This window comes from Myotis myotis, unplaced genomic scaffold (assembly GCF_014108235.1).
Source record: "Myotis myotis isolate mMyoMyo1 unplaced genomic scaffold, mMyoMyo1.p scaffold_m19_p_14, whole genome shotgun sequence".
Lineage (NCBI taxonomy): Eukaryota > Metazoa > Chordata > Mammalia > Chiroptera > Vespertilionidae > Myotis > Myotis myotis.
This window is the reverse complement of record NW_023416318.1, coordinates 628,783-650,965: the sequence shown is the minus strand read 5'-3', so window position 1 is coordinate 650,965 and position 22,183 is coordinate 628,783. Positions and strand designations below refer to the sequence as shown.

General features: G+C 50.2%; 1 protein-coding gene across 4 annotated transcripts in view; it reads right to left on the bottom strand.

Annotated features, from left to right (window-relative positions):
- The window catches only part of REEP1 (receptor accessory protein 1), a 94,431-nt gene that overhangs the window by 17,547 nt on the left and 54,701 nt on the right, over window positions 1–22,183 (bottom strand). For 3 of the 4 annotated variants that reach the window (XM_036333899.1, XM_036333900.1, XM_036333903.1), the window contains exons 3-6: window positions 21,354–21,430; window positions 20,386–20,506; window positions 16,774–16,887; window positions 7,260–7,412 (exon numbers count right to left, since the gene is read on the bottom strand). In XM_036333899.1, the coding sequence (XP_036189792.1) occupies window positions 7,260–7,412; window positions 16,774–16,887; window positions 20,386–20,506; window positions 21,354–21,430 (465 nt within the window). The remainder of the gene's footprint in view (window positions 1–7,259; window positions 7,413–16,773; window positions 16,888–20,385; window positions 20,507–21,353; window positions 21,431–22,183) is intronic. The other variant, XM_036333902.1, reaches the window with a different exon arrangement.

Below are 22,183 nucleotides of genomic sequence, written 5' to 3'. Positions count from 1 at the left end.
AGGTGACAGGCAAGTAACCACCAAGCAAAGGAATGAACTCTGGGCTTTAGAAATGCTGGGGGCGTCAGCCTTCCCACAGGTACGCGGGACGGTGGGGGATGGGAAAGGGACATGCATTTGCATATGAGGGAAGAGTGGCTCTGGAGGGCTGAGGGCTTGGGGACAATAAAGCACTCCAAACAACAGAAGCGACACATCAGCACAAAGTCAATGAGCCGGCTAACAGGAGTGCCCTGGGCTGGGGCTGTGTGTGTGTGTGTGTGTGTGTGTGTGTGTGTGTGTGGTGGGGGGCCTGATGAAACAAACAAGCTTTGTCAGAGGCTTTCAGAGGCGGCAGCAGGGTTTGGGGAATTCTTTCATTTTACTTAATAAGAAAAGAGTCATGAAAACAGGCCACCAGAGCACAGCAGTTCACCGTCTGACCTCAGAGAGAGCCGCTGACAAAGGAGCAAGTGCGCCTGAGCTCCTGAGGGGAGGGAACAGGGGCGTGTGCACAGGTGTAGAAGGAATGTCGGAATAAAACAGATGCATTAAAATGAAAAGGTAAGTCCTCCGCCTCCCAAAGGTATGAAGACAATGCCTCCAAGAAACGAACAACGGAAAGAAACCTGTTTAAATAATCAAATATATACGATCAGAACGATAAATCCAGGCGAAGGGGTTTGGGAGGACGTTATGTGAAAAAAGGCAGCAATCACCCCAGTCACTCAGACCTGCTCTGGAACCAGGGACATGGGGTCTGAGGCCTCACTGTCTAGACATGAACGCTGGGTGGTCTCTGCCAAGAGCACGAGGGAGGACCCGCTGCCCAGTGCAGTGCTCTCCACGTCTATCAGCAATGAGCCATGATTATTTTACTCAGAACATTCTGGAATCTAGATATCTAGAATTTAGAAGAAATTAGATGGCTAAAGAACAAAAACTGATTCTGAAAAGAGAGAAAATACTCTGATCATTATAAAGGAGTAATTCAATGTTAGCTTAACATTCAGGAAAACCGCTCCTGACTCGCTCTTCCATTTACCCTCCCCGTTATTCATTCACCTGGTCCGTAATCTCCCATCGAGGGCAAGGCACTGTGTGGGTGTTGTTAGGAAATACCAAAAACACAGCTTGATTTCTGACGAAATGCGGGAACACCAATGTCCAAGTAAGACAACGGTGCCAGACCAGAAGCTTCGGAGATCGAAGAAGAAGAGCGACAGCTCTAGAGTCACCCTGGACTCAAACGCAGCCTTATCCCCAACAGCTGGGGGACCTGAACCGCTCTCCGCCTCACGCCTCACGCCTCTCGTCTGCAGAAGAGCGTTCTCAGGGCAGGATGGCGGGGAGGACGAAGTGAGATTATGCCCATAGAAGAATCCACGACAAAGCCCTATGCATATTAACTGTTCCAGCCCTAGCCCACTTGGCTCAGTGGCTAGAGCGTCGGCTCCCGGACTGAAGAATCCTGGGTTCGATCCCAGTCAAGGGCACACACCTCAGCTGCAGGCTCATTCCCCAGCCCCAGTGGTGCATTCAGGAGGCAATCAATCGATGTGTCTCTCACATCAATGTTTCTCTCTGTCTCTTCCCTTCCCTTCCACTCTCTCTAAAAATCTATGGAAAAAATATCATCAGCCGTAACCGGTTTGGCTCAGTGGATAGAGTGTCAGCCTGCGGACTCAAGGGTCCCAGGTTCGATTCCGGTCAAGGGCACGCATCTTGGTTGTGGGCACATACCCAGTAGGAAGTGTGCAGGAGGCAGCTGATTGATGTTTCTCTATCATTGATGTTTCTAACTCTCTATCCCTCTCCCTTCCTCTCTGTAAAAGATCAATAAAATATATTTTAAAAAAAATATCATCAGGTGAGGATTAACAACAACAACAAATGTCACCTCCTGTGATGGTATCTGCTGCTGTGCTTAAGACACACAGGTTGCTGTGGAAATTTAAAAAAGAAAGAAAAGAAAAGAAAAGGAAAGAAAAGATGACTTCTGGCCAAAGGACCAGAGGGGGCTTCATGATCCCAAGCCCAAATAGATGACCAGGAACTAACCATCAGTGGGCCTGCCAGCTCTCACAACGCTCAGCAGCAGCTGAGGGACAGCGGCAGCAGGCATCACCCATGTCCAGTTCACAAAGGCCTCGATCCACTCCCGGAAGCCAGCCAGCCTGGCTCCAATATCACCGGCATCATGAAGACTGGAAGTGGCAGAGGTTAGGACAGAGGAGGAGGTAATAATAGCTTGGTGCCAACCTAGCCCTGACTGCGAGGAAGTCCCAGCGGCAGGGCCACCAGGCTCTTGAAAACAAATTAGCTGTACCCGTCAAAAGCAGCCGAGATGGTCAGCATTAATCTCTAAGCCTCTCAGCCCCGCCCTGTCTCCACTCAAAGCCCCATTTCTATTCACTCCCCACAAACCCAACCCCCCAGTGGGGCCACTTTGCTCCGCTCCAGGGAACCTTCACTTCCTTATTCTGGGAACAAGCAAGAGTTGTTCACTGGCATTAAGCAAAGTTGGGTTCTCCATTTTAGAAAAATAAATTTGGATTCCCCAAGTTTGGCAGAGCTTAATAGCATATTCTCCGTAATTTGATGAGCCACATTATCATATTAAAAGCTTTGATAGTCCTACAGTGTTTTGGATTAACCCAGTGAACCCCAGATGTATCTGATGACAGTGGGATACACTGTTAGGTGACTATCCAAACGTCATCCCCAACCGCATTCTTGAAATGATGAGAAAAAATAGGTTTCCCAACCTCCCTTGTGGCCATTGATGGCCATGCGAGGCAGTCCTGGCCAAGGGGAGGGAAGGTGAATCCACTAAGGGATTTCTGGGGCAGGTATTTCCTCTTCCTGATAACAGGGGAAAGGCCTGACCCTGCTCCCTGCTTCTGCCTTTGAGTGGGCACCACTGTCACCTTGTGACCAGGAGACGCACAGAGCCGTCCACCCAGAGCCCCCACATCACTAAGTCGCTGGGATAATGACGGCACCCACTGACTCCTCGACTTCTTGGAAATGATTTTCTTTTTTACAGATTTTTAAATTGACTTCCTCAATCCTAAAACATAGTCTTCATCTGAAACTGGGGTGGGTCTTACAATTGCTGCTGCTGTGACATCGCTGTCCTTGCCTGCACACAAATGCCCTTGGTTGTCATTCCCCATGGCGTGACTGACCGACACCCCTGCGTGTTCAATTAGCAAACCAATTAGAACCACTTGGAGGAGAATGAGTCCAGGTCGTTAAACTCTACAGCACTTCACTGGCACCTTCTGGTAGGATAGAGAAAGTGGCAGCATCCCAGCTGGCAGAAGGGGAATCCGCAGCAGCACTGACTCCCTCCCGGAGACAGAGATGGAGACGATGGCCCTGCATCACCCTCAGCAGGCAGGCCAGCGAGCCCAGCGGCAAGGCCATAAATGGTACGGATCAGCTGAGTTGAAAAGTGATTCAGAGGAGTCAGACTCTGAAAGCGAAGACGTGAGGTTAGGAAGACCTCAGCCAATACATGGTGTTTATATGTTCCCTTCAATGTATGTACAAAAGTGACACACAGAAAAACCTATGTCTAAACAAGCCCAAGAGTCTTTTTAATAAGGAGAAGTAAACATTCTAAGTGTCCTAACTTAATTGGCACTGTTTTCTTCCTTAGCAGTGCATTAAGATGATTATCTTTAGATTCAATGCGAAATGGTTGCTTTCCTCAGAGGAGCGTTCTCTAGCCGGCTCAGCTCCCCTCATGCCCTCAGCGCAGTCTGTGCGCATTTGCTGTACTCCACACAATCGTATTTGACTGTTGGCTTGTTCGTTGTTTCGCCTTCCCCTCCAGATTGTTTATTTACTATGGCAGCCTTGGCACCCACCAATCCACCCGGTACACATTAGAGGGTCAAGGACTTGAATGAATGAACACATGGCCATTTACTGAGCAAGCTCCTGTGTAAAACAGGGCGACAGGAACCCCCCACCCCCACCCCAATGCATCGTCAGGGCACCAGCTCTGAAGAGCACCCTATTGAACACAGAATTGGTCTTTGTCCACAGGAATGTCTGAAAGATGCCAGAGGTCTACAGGGTGCACAGGACACAGGGCACACATCTGAGAGGCAAGGTGTCCAGAGCAGACTGCACTTGACCTGGCCTTGGAGGACTTGGGGTGGGGGTGGAGGTGAAGATGGGAAGCAGGTGGGAGCTGTCACCACTCAGAGCTGCCACTTCAGTCCATCCCAGACGAGGTCTTGGAAGTTTGTCTGCTAAGGAGATGGGGATCCAAGTTACACTGTGCTAATGGCCAAATGAAGGGACTAGTGAAAGCGCCTGCTGAAAGGTTACAGGGTTTCCTTCAGAACAGCCGTGTCAGCCCTGGATGGTGTGCTCAGTGGTTAGGGAATCAGCTCACAGACCGAATGGTCATGGGTTCAATTCCTCGTCAAGGGCACACACCTGGATTGCAGGTTTGCTTCTCCGCCCCTGTCAAGGCAGGTGCAGGAGGCAATCAATCAATGTTTCCCTAACATCCATGTCTCTCTCTCTCTCTCTCTCTCTCTCTCTCTCTCTCTCTCTCTCTCTCCCCCCTTCCATTCTCTCTCTAAAAAAAAAAAAAAATTATGGAAAAAAATATCCTCAAGTGAAGATTAACAAAAAACTATAATAAAATAAGGAAGCCACGTCAGTGGAGGGCAGGAACAGGAATGAGCTTCCTCTCACTGCATGCCCGCTTTTGTGCTTTTAGAATTCTGTACCACGAATGCATTAACCATTAAGGAGTCATTACGATTTTACCTCTAACAACTCCCACAGCACTCTCTCAAGATCACCTGGAGGACGCCATTTGGTGAACACAGAGCTTGCATGCTGCTGAGAAATGCCATTAAAAATAAAAAAGAAAAGAAAGAACTTCTTAAAAACAAAACAAAAACAACTGAGAAGGAGGTGGCACCTTCAGAAACTGTGATGCACTGGCCTGCAGTCCCGAGCGCCTCACCTCAGCAAAGACCACGGGGTCCCCTCAGCCTTGCAGTTGCATTGGGAAATTAAAGGGAGGAACGAGATCCCCCCGACCTGGAAGATTCTGAGATCCAGAATGTATGACCCTCCCCCATGGCTCACTGTCTGAATCTGACTGCAGTTCTAAAAGGAGAGTTTCTAAAATGCTCTGAGCCCTGACCAGTGTGGCTCTGCTGGCTGGGTACTGTCCCATGCACCTGCAGCGAGAGGTCGCCGGTTGGATTCCCAGGCAGGACTCCATCCCCAGCAGGGGGTGTGCAGGAGGCAGCCGAGCGATGTTTCCCTCTCACATCAATGTCTCTCCCTCTCTCTCCCCCACCTCAACTCAATAAAAACATATTTACAAAAATAAATAAAAATAAAATTCTTTGAGAATCTCTAGAATACATGTTGCCTTTCCCCCACCCCCAAGGTAACTCTGAGGAAGGGTGAAAAAGTTCCTGCAATGTGTGTGTGTGTTTACATATTTTTATTGATTTCAGAGAGGAAAGGAAAGCGAGAGAGAGATAGAAACATCAATGATGGGAGAGAATCATTGATTGGCTGCCTCCTGCACGCCCCACACTGGGATTGAGCCCACAACTCAGGCATGTGCCCTGACCGGGAATCGCACCGTGACCTCCTGGTTCATAGGTCGACCCTCAACCACTGACCCATGCCAGAGAGGCCATGAGTGTGTGTTTTAAATGTCTTGTATAAATTCCCCCTAGTCACCACTGAATTCAGAATATGAGCCACAGGAAAAGCTAAGAAAAGAATTTGGGGGCCATTTAATGAATTCAGGTCCGCCTCCTCCAGGCACATCTGGACACCTGCCCCTGGGGCTGTAACAGCACAAGTCAGCACTGTCCTCAGCACCCCTCCCGGAAGAACCCCTCACAGCTTCCGGTAAAACAAATCTCCTGCTTGTACTGTCGGCTCTTGGGCTCTTGGCTCCCCTCAGTTTGCGTGCTGTTTGCTCTAACTGGCCTAACCTGCTGCTTTCTGGGCAGGACAGCACATGAGGCCCAGTGGTTCTCCCAGAGGTGCTCTCCAGAACGGCAGAAATTCCACAGATGTATCTTGGGGGCAAAGGCAATGATATTCCTGATTATCATTATTATTGTTGTTGTTATTGTTAATCCTCACCCGAGGAAATTTTTCCATTGACTTTTAGGGAGTGTAGAAGAGAGAGGGAAAGACAGAAAGAAACATCACTGTGAGAGAAACACATCGACTGGTTGCCTTCTGCATGAGCCCTGACAGGGCCCGGGCTGGGGAGGAGCCTGCAACCAAGGTACATGCCCTTGACCAGAATCGAACCCGGGGCCCTTTGGTCTGCAGGCTGACATTCTATTCACTGAGCCAAACCAGGTAGGGCTATTCCTGATTAATTTTTTTCCTAGGTAAAACTCTTAGAAAACTGAACTTCAAGAGGTAAAGTGTGTCACTAAATTTTCTATTAATCTGAGAGCTTTAATTTCTAATCCTCCCCCCAGTTTGTAAGGCATAAGAAAGCTATGTAGCGAACACACAGCCAATTCTGCATATTTCAATGTTTTCTTACTGACGGGGGGCTGGGGGGGGCCCTTCAGAGAAGACCAGACCTTTGTGACCTGGTAATCCAAGTGAAACAATTCACCGCCAATAGAATGCCTGCAGGCTGGCCCCTGAGCCCTGACTCAACACAGCAGTTGAGCTTGTCTGCAAGCCCCTGATGAGGTCCCCTCTTCCAGAGGGGCACAGCGCCACGGGGGAGGAGGGTGTCGGGGTTCTGCTGCCCAGCACACATTTCAGCCCATCTCACCTCATGCGTGTCTAATCGCCTCAACTGTCAACAATGAGAGTACAGACAAGAGGTGTTAGTGCGACAGGCAATGGACAGCAGAGCCACCAGCACAGCCACACTTTCCACTAGCAATTCAGAGTTAGTAGTTCCTTCTGGGACCCCGGTGCGGCCACCTCACTGGCAGTTCCCTCACAGCCCCACATGCTCCACAGCGGGCCAGACAGGCTCCTCACCACATGCTGCGTGAAGACTGCCGCGTCTGTGACATGACAGGGATTAACAAACAAGAGAGAGAGAGGCCTTCTCCCCACCAGAGCAGCAATCATCAAACTGAATTCACGTCCCAGGCATCAGAGAGAAGAAAAAGAAAGTCAGATGGGTAAGTTAGGCGCTACCCAATTAATACAGTGAGAGGCTCCGGAAGGTCGGAGAAGTGGGACCCGGCCCTGGGATTAAGGCATACGCACACACAGGTGTCAGCGGGAGGCACCTGGCTCTGATCCAGACCATGCGTGGGTGGGTTGTGGGGGCTGCTGGCCTCTCTACCCCACTGGATCAGTCTGGAGTTAGTCACACCTCTCAGCGGGGTTACCTGCCCTTCTCTGAGGTCCAAAGAGTAGACAAAATGAAAGAGTCGAGCCACCTGATAAAGGGGAAAAGAAAAAATGCCATGGGCACCAAGCCTACAAACAGGATTGGAGGGAGCCACGGTACCCTCGCCTCCTACACTGACACATTTCTCCATTCACTCACTAATTTATTCACTCACTCATTCATTCACTAGTCCACTCACTCATTCATTCACTCACTCATTATCTATTTATTCACTCACTCATTCACTCACTCATTTATTCACGTACTCATTCATTCACTAATTCACTCATTCATTCATTCACTAATTCACTCACTCACTTATTTCATTCACTCACTCATTTACTCACTCATTCATTCATTCACTCACTCACTCGCTCATTTATTTGCAGGAAACAGTGGTGTTTACAAAGCTCTGTGTGAAGCTCTGCAGAGAAACAAAGTGAATATGAAACATGATATGGTTCCTACTCCCACGGAGCTCACAGTCTAGCTGGGGCATCAGGACATAAATGCACACAAGTCCGGCAAATGACAAAGATGACCAGGTGCGTGACGGGAATCAGGGGAGGGAGAGACGCACTGTTGGTTGAAACGCCCCCGGGGAGGCCTCGTACAGGAGCGCAAGCTTGAGCACGGCACGGACTGCACGGTCAGACAGAAAGGGAAGGAGACTGTGGCTGGTGAGTGGTGTGGCCAACAGGGGGGTGGAAAGCCGAGGAGCACGTGGGAAACTGGGACTGGACCAGTCTGAGAAGAGGGTCCGAGGCCAGGGCGTAATGAGAGCGGCCTGGGAAACGTGTACTGGGCTGCCTACGTGTGAGCTCTGATGAGAGCCTGCCGAAGGCTCTGAGCAGTGAGCCTGCGAAGGAAGCAGGACTTAGAATAAGGACATCCTGGAGGCACCGTGTGGCGCACCCGGAGAGCCGCCGGGACCTGTTCTCTCCTCCTCCCTCAGGCTGCGGCGGCGCACAGGGGCCTCTGCAAGCAAGACTGTTTCCTAGCCTCCCTTCTGGGAAATGCCCTGAGTGGGAGATGAACCGCTGAGGCGGCCGGTTTGGAACAGGCTGGACGCAGGGGCTGAGAGAAGGGCCGCTGAGCTCAACAGCAGGGCCAGGAGGTGAGGCCGGGCTGTGCTGAGTAATGACACGCAGAGATGAGTCAGGTCCCTGGACACCAGACCAGGGCCTGGTCACCGGAGGTGGGCCAGCACCCAGGTGCTGGGATTTCGGGGCTATCCCTGCCCTTGCAGGTAGATGCCCCCCACTGAGGTGAACTGTCTCAGCTGGGAGCTTCGCCTGCTCCGTGCTTCCTCTTGGGAGAGGAGGCCCTGGGGGAGGTTAACGGCCAGCAGAGCTCTTCATTGCAGGGAAAGGTGGCACTGCGCCTGCTGGGAGGGACATGAGAGGGAAGGAAGGACAGAGAGCATCCACCAGGTGAGCTTGCTCGGCTGTTAGTGCAAGTGGAGCTGGGGTGAGACTTACACACGTGCCCACGTTATCCTCGGGGCTGAAGAACCGGATCTCACGATAACAGGTGCATGCGGCCCACATCCCTTTACCTGGTATGGACCCCTCCTGCACTGAAGTGTTGCCCCAGCCTCGCCTCGAGGCCATGAGGGGGCTGCCTTGGCAGCACTTGCTGGCTGGCTTTGCATATTAATGCACCTTCTTAACTGCCTTCTGATATAAAATTGATATAAAATGGTCAGAAGGCAGGCAGCCAACCTGAAAAGTATCCAGGGCTGTGGCTGACTCTAAATTCTCAGGGGCAGATCAGGCCCTCAGCTCAGGTCCTCAGGGCCTGGTGGTGTGACCTAAGTAGAAAATGGTCAGGGGCCATCAGTCCAGCATGTGTGGAGGGGAGTGGGGTCAGGGGTGCTCGGAGCGATGCAAGGAACGCTGGACTGGGAACTAGAGATTCTCGCCCTGGCCCAGCTCGGCTGTAAGACCTCGGGCAGGCCACTCCACATCCCGCCCCCGCGTCCTCCCCTGTGAAGCACGGGCTACAGAAGATGGCATCTAGGTGCCTTCCTGCCCTAGCAACCGTGGTCTGCCTGTCGTTCTCTCCTGGGGCAGGAGGGGACAGGAGGGGGAGGGAGGGGGCAGGTGCTCATGTGTAGAAAACTGCCCCACGGGGACCCACTCACCTCGAGGCTGAGGAGGAGAAAGAGGTCACTGCATGGGAAGTCCAGCCCAGAGCCAGGAGGGACCAAGCCCAGGGCAGGCGAGTGCTTGCCCAGGGAGACACGGCACGGGCAGGGCAGACCGGGACTGGAGCAGAGGGGCTAGAATAGATCCACAGAGTGGGAAACTCTCCTGAATTGCAAACACCTGCCCAATGGCGGCATCTGACTTATTTCTCTTATTCTGCCCAACAGTGAAGAGAAGACCATGATCAGCCTCAGAGAGCAAACCAACCTGAGGGGAGGGGAGCAGCAGGTAGCCTTTATTAATCCCTCGGGTGAGCGCTACCTCCTGTGAAGTCTATGTGCGTTGTCTCAGCTGACCTGGGGAGGCGCCGCTCTCATGCCCATTCTGCGGGTGAAGAGGCTGAGGCTCAGGGGTTCATCAGTAAGTGGGGAGCTGGGTTTTTAACCCCAGTCTGCTTATCTCCAAAGCAACTCAATGCTAAGAATTGCGCTATGGGCCAGGACAGTCCTTCATTCCTTTAACGTTTACTGACACCCCCTGGGGAGGATAAGGCACGAATATAAATGACTACAAGAGTAAGAGAGGCCAGTTCCACCTGGAATCAGGGGAGGTTTTGTGAGGCAGCAGCATTTGACCTTGAAGGTGGACTGAATTTCAAACAGGCAGAAACTGGGGCAGGTGAAGAACCAATATGAGCAGGGAAGAGAAAATTCTAGAAATTGTGCACAGTGGTGCTGTGAGGGCAGTCCAAGAAGAACCAAAGGTAAGGAGGGACAAGACAGGAGGCTGGGAGCGGGCTCTGACTGCACAGGCCTCAAACGGGAAGGGAGAGGAGCAGTCGACCACGTGGGTGGCTACTGCAATAGTCCAAGCTAGAAGGGAGGGTGAGGAGAAGAGGGAAGGGAGGAAGCAGGTGCATCAGGTGACCGCTGGTGGCCCTGGGAGGGAGAGGAGAGCCGGGGAGAAATCCTACCCCACACTCAGGGAGAGAAGTGCCAGGAAGGACAAGGTGACCAAGAAGTTGCCGCATCATCACAGCCAAGAAACAGCTCTTCCCCTCACATGTGATCCTAAAAGTGCTTCCTCAGACCCCCGAGGCTCAACCAGGCTTCTCTCTTTCCTCTGACGCCCGATGCACACGGCTGCATATAATCTCCACGGGTCAGCACGGAACAGAGAGGGGCGAGTGACAGGCCAGCACCCGTGTCTGAATTCCAGCCCTCCCTCCTCAGCGGCCTGGGATGCTGGGCTTTGTGCGTGTTAGTCCACCCGCCACCCGCCACCCGCCGCGTGGAGTGAGGAGAGGTGACATTCCCAGGAGAAACGTTTAGGGAAAGGGGTCCAGAATGGTGGGGCGCTGAATGACAAGGGGAGTGTGGCGGAACCGCACTGGTCTGAGGTCCGGCCGGTTCCGCGGCAGCGTGTTTAGGAAAGCTAAGCTGGGTGGAAGCTCATTTGCGCGGGAGGCGAGAGGGTAGGGAATATTTCCAAACTTTTTCAGCAGTTGTCCATGACAGTTTAGATAATCTTGGTGTTTAAAACCGGTTGCCGTGGTGAATTCCAAATATTAACTTTATGGCACACGGTCCTCAGCTACAAGAGAAGGCAGCTAGCCCGATGGGAGCTAGCCCGTGGCTGGACAGGGCCCTCAGGGGTGAAGGGACAAGCGCGAGGCTTCCTGTCCTCCTTGGTCGCTTGAGGGTGTGAAGCCACAGCAGTGAGACCCGGGGACCTGGAGGGGACAGCCGTCTTCTCTTCTTCCTTGAAAATACCTTCTAAGCACGAGGGAGGCTTTGTAAAAGGAAAAGCGACACCTGCCCTCTGGTGACCTGCACACACAGGTGGTTCTGCAGGAAGAGAGCAAGGGCCAGGGCACGTGAGTCCGCCCGGCCAGAGCCTCGATCACTGCGCTCACGACCTTCCCAGAACGAGCTTCTGGTTCCAAAAATACAGTTACAGCAGCATTTTATTCAAACAAGAGGTCTAGCCAAAGCAGTGATGGATACGAGAGGATACGAGGGAGAGGGTTTTTTAAAATGTTTAACCCTTTGGGCTGAGTAATTCTGAGGTCTCTTTTCTTAGTGCTCTTTTCTTAGAGTGATAACTGATTTGTGAACTGAGTGTTTTGTAGAATTTGTTGCATGTTTAAAACAAAATTGAGGAGGAATAAAACAATGAGAAAACACTTCGTGGACCTAGCTGTTCGGATGCTAGGGCTACAACCAAGACGCGGCTACCCCCTGGTGGCTGCTGGCCTTACTGCAGGCAAAGTGCCCGAGCTGGATGGCAAGTCAGAGCCGTGGAGGTCATGGTCATGGTGTTGAAGAGAGCAGGACCAGACCAGGGAGAGGAGGAAGAAATGAAAGCTACACCACAGGGGAAGCTTTAGGCTGAGTTTCCATCTCCTGTTTTCCTAGTGAACCTCATACACAGAGCCCCAAAGTGCTGAGTGGATAAGTGGGGGTCCTTGTCAGGACAGAGCACTGCAGGCGAAGGGGTGAAGGCGCGGCAAAGAGAACCCAGAGGCTTAACAGAGGGCGTGGAGCAGTGCTGCCAGGACAGCTATCTGCGAGGGTAAAAAGATCCATAACTGTGCCATCCCCAGCCATGGCGCCTGCTGAGGACACGAAATGGCGTCCGAGGACTGAGGAACTGGATTTTAAGCTTACTTAAAAATAAGTAATTTGAGCCGAAACCGGTTTGGCTCAGTGGATAGAGCGTCGGCCTGCGGACTGAAGGGTCCCAGGTTCGATTCCGGTCAAGGGCATGTACCTGGGTTGCGGACACATCCCCAGTAGGGGGTGTGCAGGAGGAGGCTGATCGATGTTTCTCTCTCATCGATGTGTCTAACTCTCTATCTCTCTCCCTTCCTCTCTGTAAAAAATCAATAAAATATATTAAAAAAAATAAGGAATTTGAATGTAAACAGTCAGAGGTGGCAAGTGGTCACCACATTGAACAGAGCAGGATGGGAGAAATAAAAAAGGTTTATTCTTCAAATCAATCATCGAGGTTCAACAAGCAGCTATGCAGCACAACACTAAACAAGTGGGCACTGCTTGGTTTTTGGTTTTGTTTTGTTTTCTAAGCAAGAAAAAAGGAAAAGGATCCAGAGCCCCTCACCTCCAGAAGCTGGCATCCCAACGGGAAGTATTTGATTCTGGGGGGAAACCCTCACACACTCTGGGGAAGAAGAATCCCTGATTTCCAGAATGCCTGCTTGACTTAGAGCCTCGGCCTTCAACACATGACTTTAATAACGGGATTGGGCCCTGGCCGGTTTGGCTCAGTGGATAGAGCGTCGGCCTGCGGCCTGAAGGGTCCCAGGTTCGATTCCGGCCAGGGGCATGTACCTTGGTTGCGGGCACATCCCCAGTAGGGGCTGTGCAGGAGGCAGCTGATTGATGTTTCTCTCTCATCGATGTTTCCCTCTCTATCTATCCCTCTCTGTAAAAAAATCAATAAAATATATTTTAAAATAAATAAAAATAACGGGATGGGTACCAATGCTACTGCTCTGGAGAGGGGATCCCCAGGGGCAGGAACGAAGCCTTATTTTCAAGTTCTGAGACAAGTGGAAAGCAAGGTCGGTTGACCAGGCCTGAGACTTGGGCAGGTGGAAGAGACCTCAGATGTGGTTCAAGTTTCAAGGGGGACAAGGGGGCCTGGAAACCTCCTGGTCTTGATCAATGGGTTTCACTACGGTTGTTTGTGAGAGAAAGTGTTTTGCTTAATAAATGCATTTCCAGAGCATTGTTTTTAAAAAGGGAGAGAGATTCCCAAGTCTGGTCTCCACGAGGCCTGAAGCTCCATTTCCCTGGGGGTGTAATTACAGGCTAGGAAACAGCCGATGTCCAGGCAAGGAGGCAGTCAGAGACGGGACACTTAGAAGGTGCTGGAGAAGGGTGTCCCCAGGGACGACACAGAAAAGGTACAACACTTCCAGGGACGGGGTTCCTCCGAGGGAACACTGGGGGTGGATGAGGGATCATAGGCCTGAGGAGAAATTTCCCGTGTGTCATTTTTGTTTGTTTTAGCATTTCCAGTTCTAATGTAACATTAACAATAATGACAACTTATATTTGTACAATGATATGGTTTTTAAAAAACTTCTTCACACTTCACGGTGATGCAAACAAAAACCCTGCAAACATTTATTTATTTTTTTAGTGGAAGGGTTCAGGGCTCAAAGTTCTAAGGGGAAAAAAATTTAACTGGGAGTATAGCCCAAAGCCCTTTATTTTTCCAGGTAAGCAGGGCAGTTTCCTCGGAGGGAGCCATCCAAGGATGCAAAAAAGAGCAGAAGTTAAGGGAGGGGTGACCCTCACCCAGTCACTGGTCCCAGCCTCCTTTTAATCCCTTCAAACGAAGAGTCGTTCGCTTACCTCCCACTCTCTCCTGCATCCGTGTGGTATTGAGAGTGAGAACTGATTTGTGAGTTGAGGGTGCTTTCTGGCAAGAGACAGGCAGGGTCAAAGAGATGTGAAATGGAACCATGAGCAGGGTGACCACCAACCCCATTTGCTTGGGACAGGCCGAGTTAAACCTGTTGTCCAGCATCATCCTCACAGCACCCCTTCCACTCTCAGATGTGTCCTGGTTTGGACAGTAAATTACGTGGTCATCCTAGCCATAGGTGACTAGGCAGGGTGTCTTTTTAAAAAATACATTTGTATTGATTTCAGAGAGGAAGGCAGAGGGAGAGAGAGATACAAACATCAGTGATGAAAGAGATTCATTGATCAGCTGCCTCCTGCATGCCCCCTACTGGGGCTTGAGCCCAGGCATGTGTCCTGACCGGGAATCAACCCGACCTCCTGGTTCACAGGTCCATGCTCAGCCACTGATTGCTCTGACTCTTCCCCTGGCGTTCTCATTCTCAAGGTTAATGCTCCTAAGAAGCGAAGTGCGCACCCCAGGAATGTTAAAGAGGCTCACGTTTTAACCCGAGTCACCTGGGCATTTACGGTTCTGGATGGGGCCTCCGGCGTGACCCACACAGAGCTGGCTGTTGAAAAACTCATCCGGGGAAGTTGTTAAAAATAGAGATGTATGAGCCAACCGCCTGAGATTCAGATTCAGCACATCTGAGAATCTATTAAAAAATGAAAAATAAAGCTCCCCAGGTGGTCTGGGCAGGAGAGCTAAATGCGACCCCTTAATGAGTCTTTGTCCTTTGACCCCTGCCTGGAGTGATGCATTGTTGCTATGGAAACCATTGATGTGCCCCTCAGCCAAATTGGAGTTTACTTCTTTTTTTAGCAAAAATATAAAAAGTAAACTGTTTCAAAAATAGAGGGCATTATTTTTGGAAGAGAAGATTTGTTTCTTCTCCCAAGACATTTCTATTTAGAGACAAAAAGCAAAGCCTCCCAAAGGCAGAAAACTTTCTCCTCTGAAGCCCAGTTCCGCAGCAAGCAGGCATCCCTCACCACATTAGTCCATCTGGAAAGAACTATGAGAAGTTGTTTCCTGAGACAAGTTTCCGACTGTCTGGAGCGTCCTGCAGGTTAGTTAGCTGCAGGTGCCTAGCAGGAGACCTGGGCTCAGGGCTTCCCCATCAGGTCAGAGTGGGAAGCCCTGACCAAGATGGTATCGAGACACTGGCAGCTCCAGTTGAGGCAGACCTGGGAAAGGATGGCCCTACAAATTCACCATCAGAAGAGTATTTATACACAGCGGCGGAGTGGACAGGTGGCCCGTACTGAGCCACCCTGATAAATGTACCACGTTTATGCTCTGAGCTGGGTAAGGAGCAGTCACCCATCTCCCTTCAGGCTTCAGAAGCAGAGGAGGTGGGACAGAGAGAAGAGCTGAAGGAAGGCTTCTGTAGCTTTATGTTGTAAAGTTGGCTTGATGAATTCAAATTTAGTCATTCTGAGTTCTCTTTTCTTTCAGCTCAAAAATAAAAGCATAAAACCGGTTGCATCGCAAACAGAAAGATCTTGGAATTCTTTATGAATCCTGATACATCTCCTTGGGACACCAAAGCGGAATGTTCCCTCCAAAGATACTCACTGGGCCCCATCACCCGGCAGCAGCTACTGTGCCAAGCTGGGCGAGGCCCCCGGGTACCAGCGGTACAAAGTTCTGTTACAGAGGAGCCACTCCTCTGAAATGGGAACCATCCCCTTCTGGGTCTCCTTCTCTCTCCCAGCCTGTGTGTGCAGAACTCCCTGACTTCAGGTGGAAGGTGCTTTTCAAACAGACACTCAGTCCGGGTGCTGAGTCTTTCTCCCAGAATTGTTGCTAATGGGCGTCACTCTGAACCAGGGCACAGAAAGTCCGGCTCCGTCTGCGGACCCAGCTGGCTGTCCGCACGCTCCGCCACACCTTCCTCTCAGGGCCCCGGAGCACCAAGATCCGCATTCATCGCCCTCTTCCGAACCCTTTCGTAGCTCCACTCCCTTCTGCCTACGAGCCCTCACTTCGCCACCCAGGACCAGCTTCCTTCTGCTAGTACAACTCGCGTCCCCACACGTGGATTTGGGGCGAGGTGTAGTCACCAGGAAAACTAGGACAATCTGCTGAACTTATTCTGAGAGTAAACATCTACCCATTTAATGTTACAGGGCCGAACACATGCTGATGAACTGACACAACGACAAGGAGAAAGTGATGCGAGAAGAAACCAAGAGGGAAACAGAGGACCTGCGAACAGGCTGGATGGAAGAGAGAAGTAAAGCTTACACCACAACAGCCCACAAGACCAGTGCTTGCTTCAAACCTCCCCCACCTGATACCTCTCGTTGCTGCTGTTACACGCACCCTCGCCCTCCAGGTCTGAGCCACATAACTTCCTCTGGGAGCCTGGGTCTCTCCTGGGGCTGCTGGGCCCCGAGTGTGGAGCCCATCGCTCAGGGAGCCTCTGCCTGCCTAGCTTGCGTTTAGGGGACCCTCCCAGTGCACCCTGGGAAGCTGCAGAGAAGCTCTCCCTCCCTCCCTTCCCTCCTCTATTTCTCCGAGGGAGGCCGGAGCTCCAAGTAATTGAGAAGGTATTGACCTGGGACCCTCAGAGGAGCTTCAGGGGCTCAGGGAACCTCTTAACATTGTGTACGTTGTGTGCGCACGCACGCCAGCCATTTTCTGGGGCCGAGGTTCACCATTTTTTCCATTCGATTTTCAAGGGACCCCCAAAAAGGATAAGGAACCACTGACTGGTCCTCAGCTTGTCCCGTGCAGGTTGCAGGGGTGTGAGCAGAGCAAGCTGGAGGGATGGAGACGCTCATGCAGCGTGGAGGTCAGGGCCCAGCACAGTACCTTGGAGGCAGCCATCACCGCCGCTGTGGCCGCCACGTTCAAGCCTCGCTTCCCAAAGTGCACAAGGGCATCGTAACTCCGGTCCTTTGCTTGGACAAGGCAATCATCGATTTCCTGTCAAAGGAAAACAGAGACACACTGAGCAGGAGGGTTCAGAGGATCTGTTCTTTCTCCCTTCTCCTGGGGCCTGGGCTTGGCACCTTGCCCAGTCACGATTCCCCACGGGACTGAAGTCACGGGCACCTTGGGTGTGTGAGAGAGTAAATATGAGGGGGGAGAGGGAGACAGGCAGAGGAGGTGCAGGGGAATGGAAAAGGGAATTCTGAAACACAGCCACTCACTGACTGACCCTGCTACACACAGCCACGCTCTGAGCCACGGAAGGACCCTGGGGGGCAGAGAATGCCAAGAATAAAGTGTCTAACCCCAGACCCGCCACTAATTGGCTGTCAGACCCTGGCACACAGTTCTGTCTTCTGAAAAGCAGGGCAGCGATAGCACCTCCTCGGGGAGCACAGTGAGGATGGCATGAGGTCACCCCGTGAAGCGTCTGACACAGGGCGGTTTCCACCCGTGAGGACACGGAGACCTTCCTTCCCTCTGGGAGCCAGGCCCTTGCAGCTCTAAAATCCTATGACTGTATGGCTATTTCACGCTATATCCTAACAGCTCCCCATGTGTTCATCGTCGGGAGGGATTAGGACATAGAAAGAGATAGGTGTTATTTCTGTTGATAAGGCAGATCATTTTGCAGAGAATGAAATAACGGCCAAAATCAGAAATCACCTCAGCATCATCCCCTAAGGCAGCGGTTCTCAGCCTGTGGGTCGCGCCCCCTTTGGGGGTCGGACGACCCTTTCACAGGGGTCGCCTAAGACCATCGGAAAACACATATATAATTACATGTTGTTTTTGTGATGAATCACGATGCTTTAATTATGTTCAATTTGTAACAATGAAAATACATCCTGCACATCAGATGTTTACATTACGATTCATAACAGTAGCAACATGACAGTTATGAAGTAGCAACGAAAATAATTTTATGGTTGGGGGTCACCACAGCATGAGGAGCTGAGCTGTATTAAAGGGTCGCGGCATTGGGAAGGCTGAGAACCACTGCCCTAAGGTAAAGGTGAGGCGGGACAGAGGACGAGGTTGCCTTCGTGACTAAAACAGAGTAAAATCCTGGTTTCGTTCCCATTGGAATCCACTCTGGCTTATTCCTTCCAGGTGTGTGTGTGTGTGTGTGTGTGTGTGTGTGTGTGTGCGCGTGTGTGCGTGTGTGTGCGTGCGTGTGTATGCGTGTGTGTGCGTGTGTGAGTGCGTGCGTGTGTGTGCATGTGTGCGTGTATGCGCGTGTGTGCGTGCGTGCGTGTGTGTGCGCGTGTGTGTGTAGTGGGTCTGTTTCATACAACGGCTGCTGTGTCATCACTGGCTCATTTCAGGGTCCGGTGAGACAGGGACAGTGGCCTCCGTCTCCTTTGCAGGTCAGCACATTCGTGCATGTCCTTTGCTCGGAGGTGCAGGAGGGCAGTCAACCCCTGCTCCTTCCTTGTTTGGCTTCCCCAGGCAGTCACCACCGTCAGTGTCCCTGTGACCCTGACTGCCTGGAAGTGACTCCGGGCAGTTCTTAGGAGTTAGCTGCCTTCACCTCAATGAAATCACAGTGGCAGCTGCAGGGTGAGACAGCCTTCAGGGAAAGGAAGGTAGAAGAAGAGGGATTGGATAACCAGGTCAGGAGTGGGCTCGCCACTCCTCAAAATCCGCCCTGTGAGGCAAGAAGTGCGGTGTCATCGCTTCTAGAGGGATTCTCAGAGATGTCTATGTAGCCTGCTCACCCCACTGACATGTTCCCCAAAGCCTTCCTAGAAGAATTCCACTTTCATAATAACGCAGATGAACACAGAAAGCCACCAAAGTGCTCCTGTTTCACGTTAAAGAAGCCTATCACATGATCAGTTTAGAAAGTCACATAAGATAATTAATGAATTATACAATTTGTAACCAATAATGTCACTCTTGGGAATTTATTCTAAGTAAAAAAAAATAAGTCAAAAGAAGAAACTAAATTCCACGCATGGTGGTGTTTACTTGGTCATTACGAAGACCAAGTGAAAATGAATTACGGTACATGCAAAAACATGTTACGATCTCAGAATACAAATACCATACCTATGTTAAGTTATGTTGTTGTTTGGTTTTTGAGCTTTTTTGGTGCACTTAAAATTTTATTTTAAAGAAAGGTTACAAAGACTGCTATGCATAAAAAAGAAGTTATAACAGGTTAGTAAGAGAAATCAGTGTTTATTTTAATGGACTTTGCATTCATTATGGTATGAAATATTTAAAAAACAACTACAGAACAATCCATTGAAAGCAAATTTGGCAAATTAGGTTCAGTGGAGATGTTAAACAAAAAATAATTGTATAAATAGTGACATTATCTTATAAATTAAGTTATTTTTCAAAATATATGTTGTAATTCTTTAATTTTTTGTTATTGTTGTTAATCCTCACTTGATGATATTTTTCCATTGATTTTTTAGAGAGAGTGGAAAGGAGGGGGAGAGACACAGAGAGAGAAACATCAGTGTGAGAGAGACACATCAATTGGTTGCCTTCTGCACACATCCTGACCAGGTCCAGGGATCAAACTTATTTTTCCCCACCTCTGACATTATAAAAATTTTACATTTTTATTTTAAGGATGTGTGTAAAGTACTTTGAAGCAAAACAAACACAACACGTAAAGATCATGAAACAAATTATGTTTACTGCTCTCATGAATACTTACCAACTGGTAATTACCAAAATAACAGGTATTTCATTGATAGCATACATTTCATCATTGAACAATAAAGCAAACATTGTACTAGAAATTTTTATATTCTAGTTTCTATTAGAAGCTACCCGGGTAGCTACCTGGGTACAAGTCAAAGTCTTTTAACCTCTCAATGCTTCTGTTTTCCTATCTATGTTAAGTTTAAAAAAAGTAATTTTAATAGTCAATGTGAAAATCATGTCTGTCCCTAGCAGGTTTGGCTTAGAGCATCAGCCTGGGGACCCAAAGATCCCAGGTTTGATTCTGGTCAAGGGCACGTACCTTGGTTGCAGGCTCCTCAATGGCCCAGGCCCTCCAAGCTCATGCAGGAGGCAATCAATCAATATGTTTTTCCCATATTGATATTTCTGTCTTTCCCTCTCTCTCCCACTCTCTCTAAATCAATGGAAAAATATCCTTGGGTGAGGATTAAAAAACAAACAAACAAACAAAAATCATGTCTGCAAAAGGCTAAGCATGATAAAAGGAAGGAAATTCAGTTTGGGGAGTAGAATTATGAGTGAATCTTTTCTGTCTTTTGTTTCAATTTATGAAAATGTTTTACAATAAATAATGACAAACAATATCTTTCTGAGAATTTCACAACTATTTGTAAACATGTCAGAAAAATAGACTTAAAAAAAAAAAGACCAGACGGAACAACTTGTTAGGGATAAATAAGAGCCAATCAAGGGTCTTCTGCAATAAAATAATCTGCCCTTTTTATTTATCACTTTTCAGAGTTTTCACTTGCTGGAAGGAGGGAAAGGCAGAGCAGCATGCATTACCTTTTCTTTTGAAGACAGCGTGGGATGGACAAACTTCCTGTACAGGAGGCTGGAGCCTTTTGTGTAGGGAGAGAGCAGCCAGGCTACAAAGGCTATTTTTAGTTCGTAATAGAATGGAAACCTGGGGAGAGATGAGAAATACACATTCCATTAGGTTCTTGGCAATGCTGCCCTGGGCCTGGGAAGGGCCGGAGCCGGCACAGACACACCTGTCCTGCCTGCACGGGGCTGAAGGCCCAGCTCCTCCTTTCCCCACCCATGAAGGTGTGCACACACATGCACACCCAGCTCGAGCCCGCGGCCTCTTCTGACAGCTGGTTTGTTTTCTTTTGTTGCCAAAGCAAGGCAGGACCCAGGTTCCCTCAGCAAATCCCACGCCATGCCTGGCAACAGCTGGCACCCCTGCCGGGCCGTGCTCATTTCTGTTAGAGCCGGCGCTCCAGCCCCAGCCTGCAGGCTCAGGCCACACGGGTGCCACTCACCCAGACACTGTCACTGGCGGCCAAGAAGGCACACGCACCTGCAGGATGTGCAGCAGGGCGGGGCAGACAACGAATCTTTTATGAGAATAAAAGCCTCTCCTCTGTGGCCGTCTCCTCAGCCCCAAAAGAGGGAGGGACAGGTGCCTAAGTCTTGTCAGGAAAGAAGGTGCTACTCACCATTTTCCAGTCAAGGGCAGGCAAACAGAGCTTATCTTTTTGGTGCCCAAAGAAAGAAGTGTTTAGGGCACAGGTAACATACAATTCTGGAGTCTGAATCCTGCACACCATTCACTCATTCACCCCATAAGCAGACAGGATTTCCATTCAGCAAGACTGAAATGCCGATATTCCTGGGAAAGAGTTCAGAAGACAAACACTATCCCCTACTGATGTTCCCAAGAAGGAGCAGGAAGACAGCAGGAGGCCAGCCAGCGCCAGAAGAGAACATCGTTAGGAGGGAAAAGCCCCAATTCTTGGAGTACTCACCAACAAAGGAAGATGTCGGTGAATGTCTCTGCTGTGGTGAAAAGTGCAAATATAATCCAGTACATCATCCATTTGACCTGTTGAACGAAAAAGTAACAAAGCTAGTAGAGAAGGTCAAGGGTGAATGGCTGCCCAACAACCAGAAGAAAAGGCCCAGATGCTGGGGCGCGTCGAGGCAGTGCTGCTGCATGTCTATCCCACTCCCCCCATCCTTCCCAAGCTCATGTCTAGCTCCACCCCAAACCTTGGGGCTGGAGGCAAACGGGCTGTTTCCACGATTGACCCAGGCTCAAGGTCAAGGTGGACCCTAGGTGACCTTCACTAGCCCTCAGGTGAGCCAGGGAGGCCTGTGGACCAGGAGTGACTCAGGATTCACTCAGGTAATTTTTCCAAGTAAACTTGCCAGGCCTTCACAGAGACACACCCGGGAATGAACTGTAGCAAGGCTGTCTCTCTGGGATGGAGTGGTGATAATCTTCACTAAGATTCTCTCCTGTGAGAAACCCCTCATCCCCAGCCTCTTGCAGAAACTAGATCTTTTTAAAAATCTCTCCCACATGAGCATCCATTCCATTTCCACTGCCTCTCACCCTGAGTTGAGGTCGTGGTCCCCTCTCTCCCATTTCCCTTGTCTCTAGGCTTTCCCCTCCCCAACCCATCCTACAAACCAGCGGTCACCAACCTTTCGGACCTCACGGACCACCAATGGTCCACGGACCACCGGTTGGCGACCGCTGCTACAAACCATCCCCATCCTAGTCTTCCAAAAGCATGAACTCATCAGACTACTACCATCTTTTGCTTGGTGTCTCTACCTCTGCCTCCTTCCC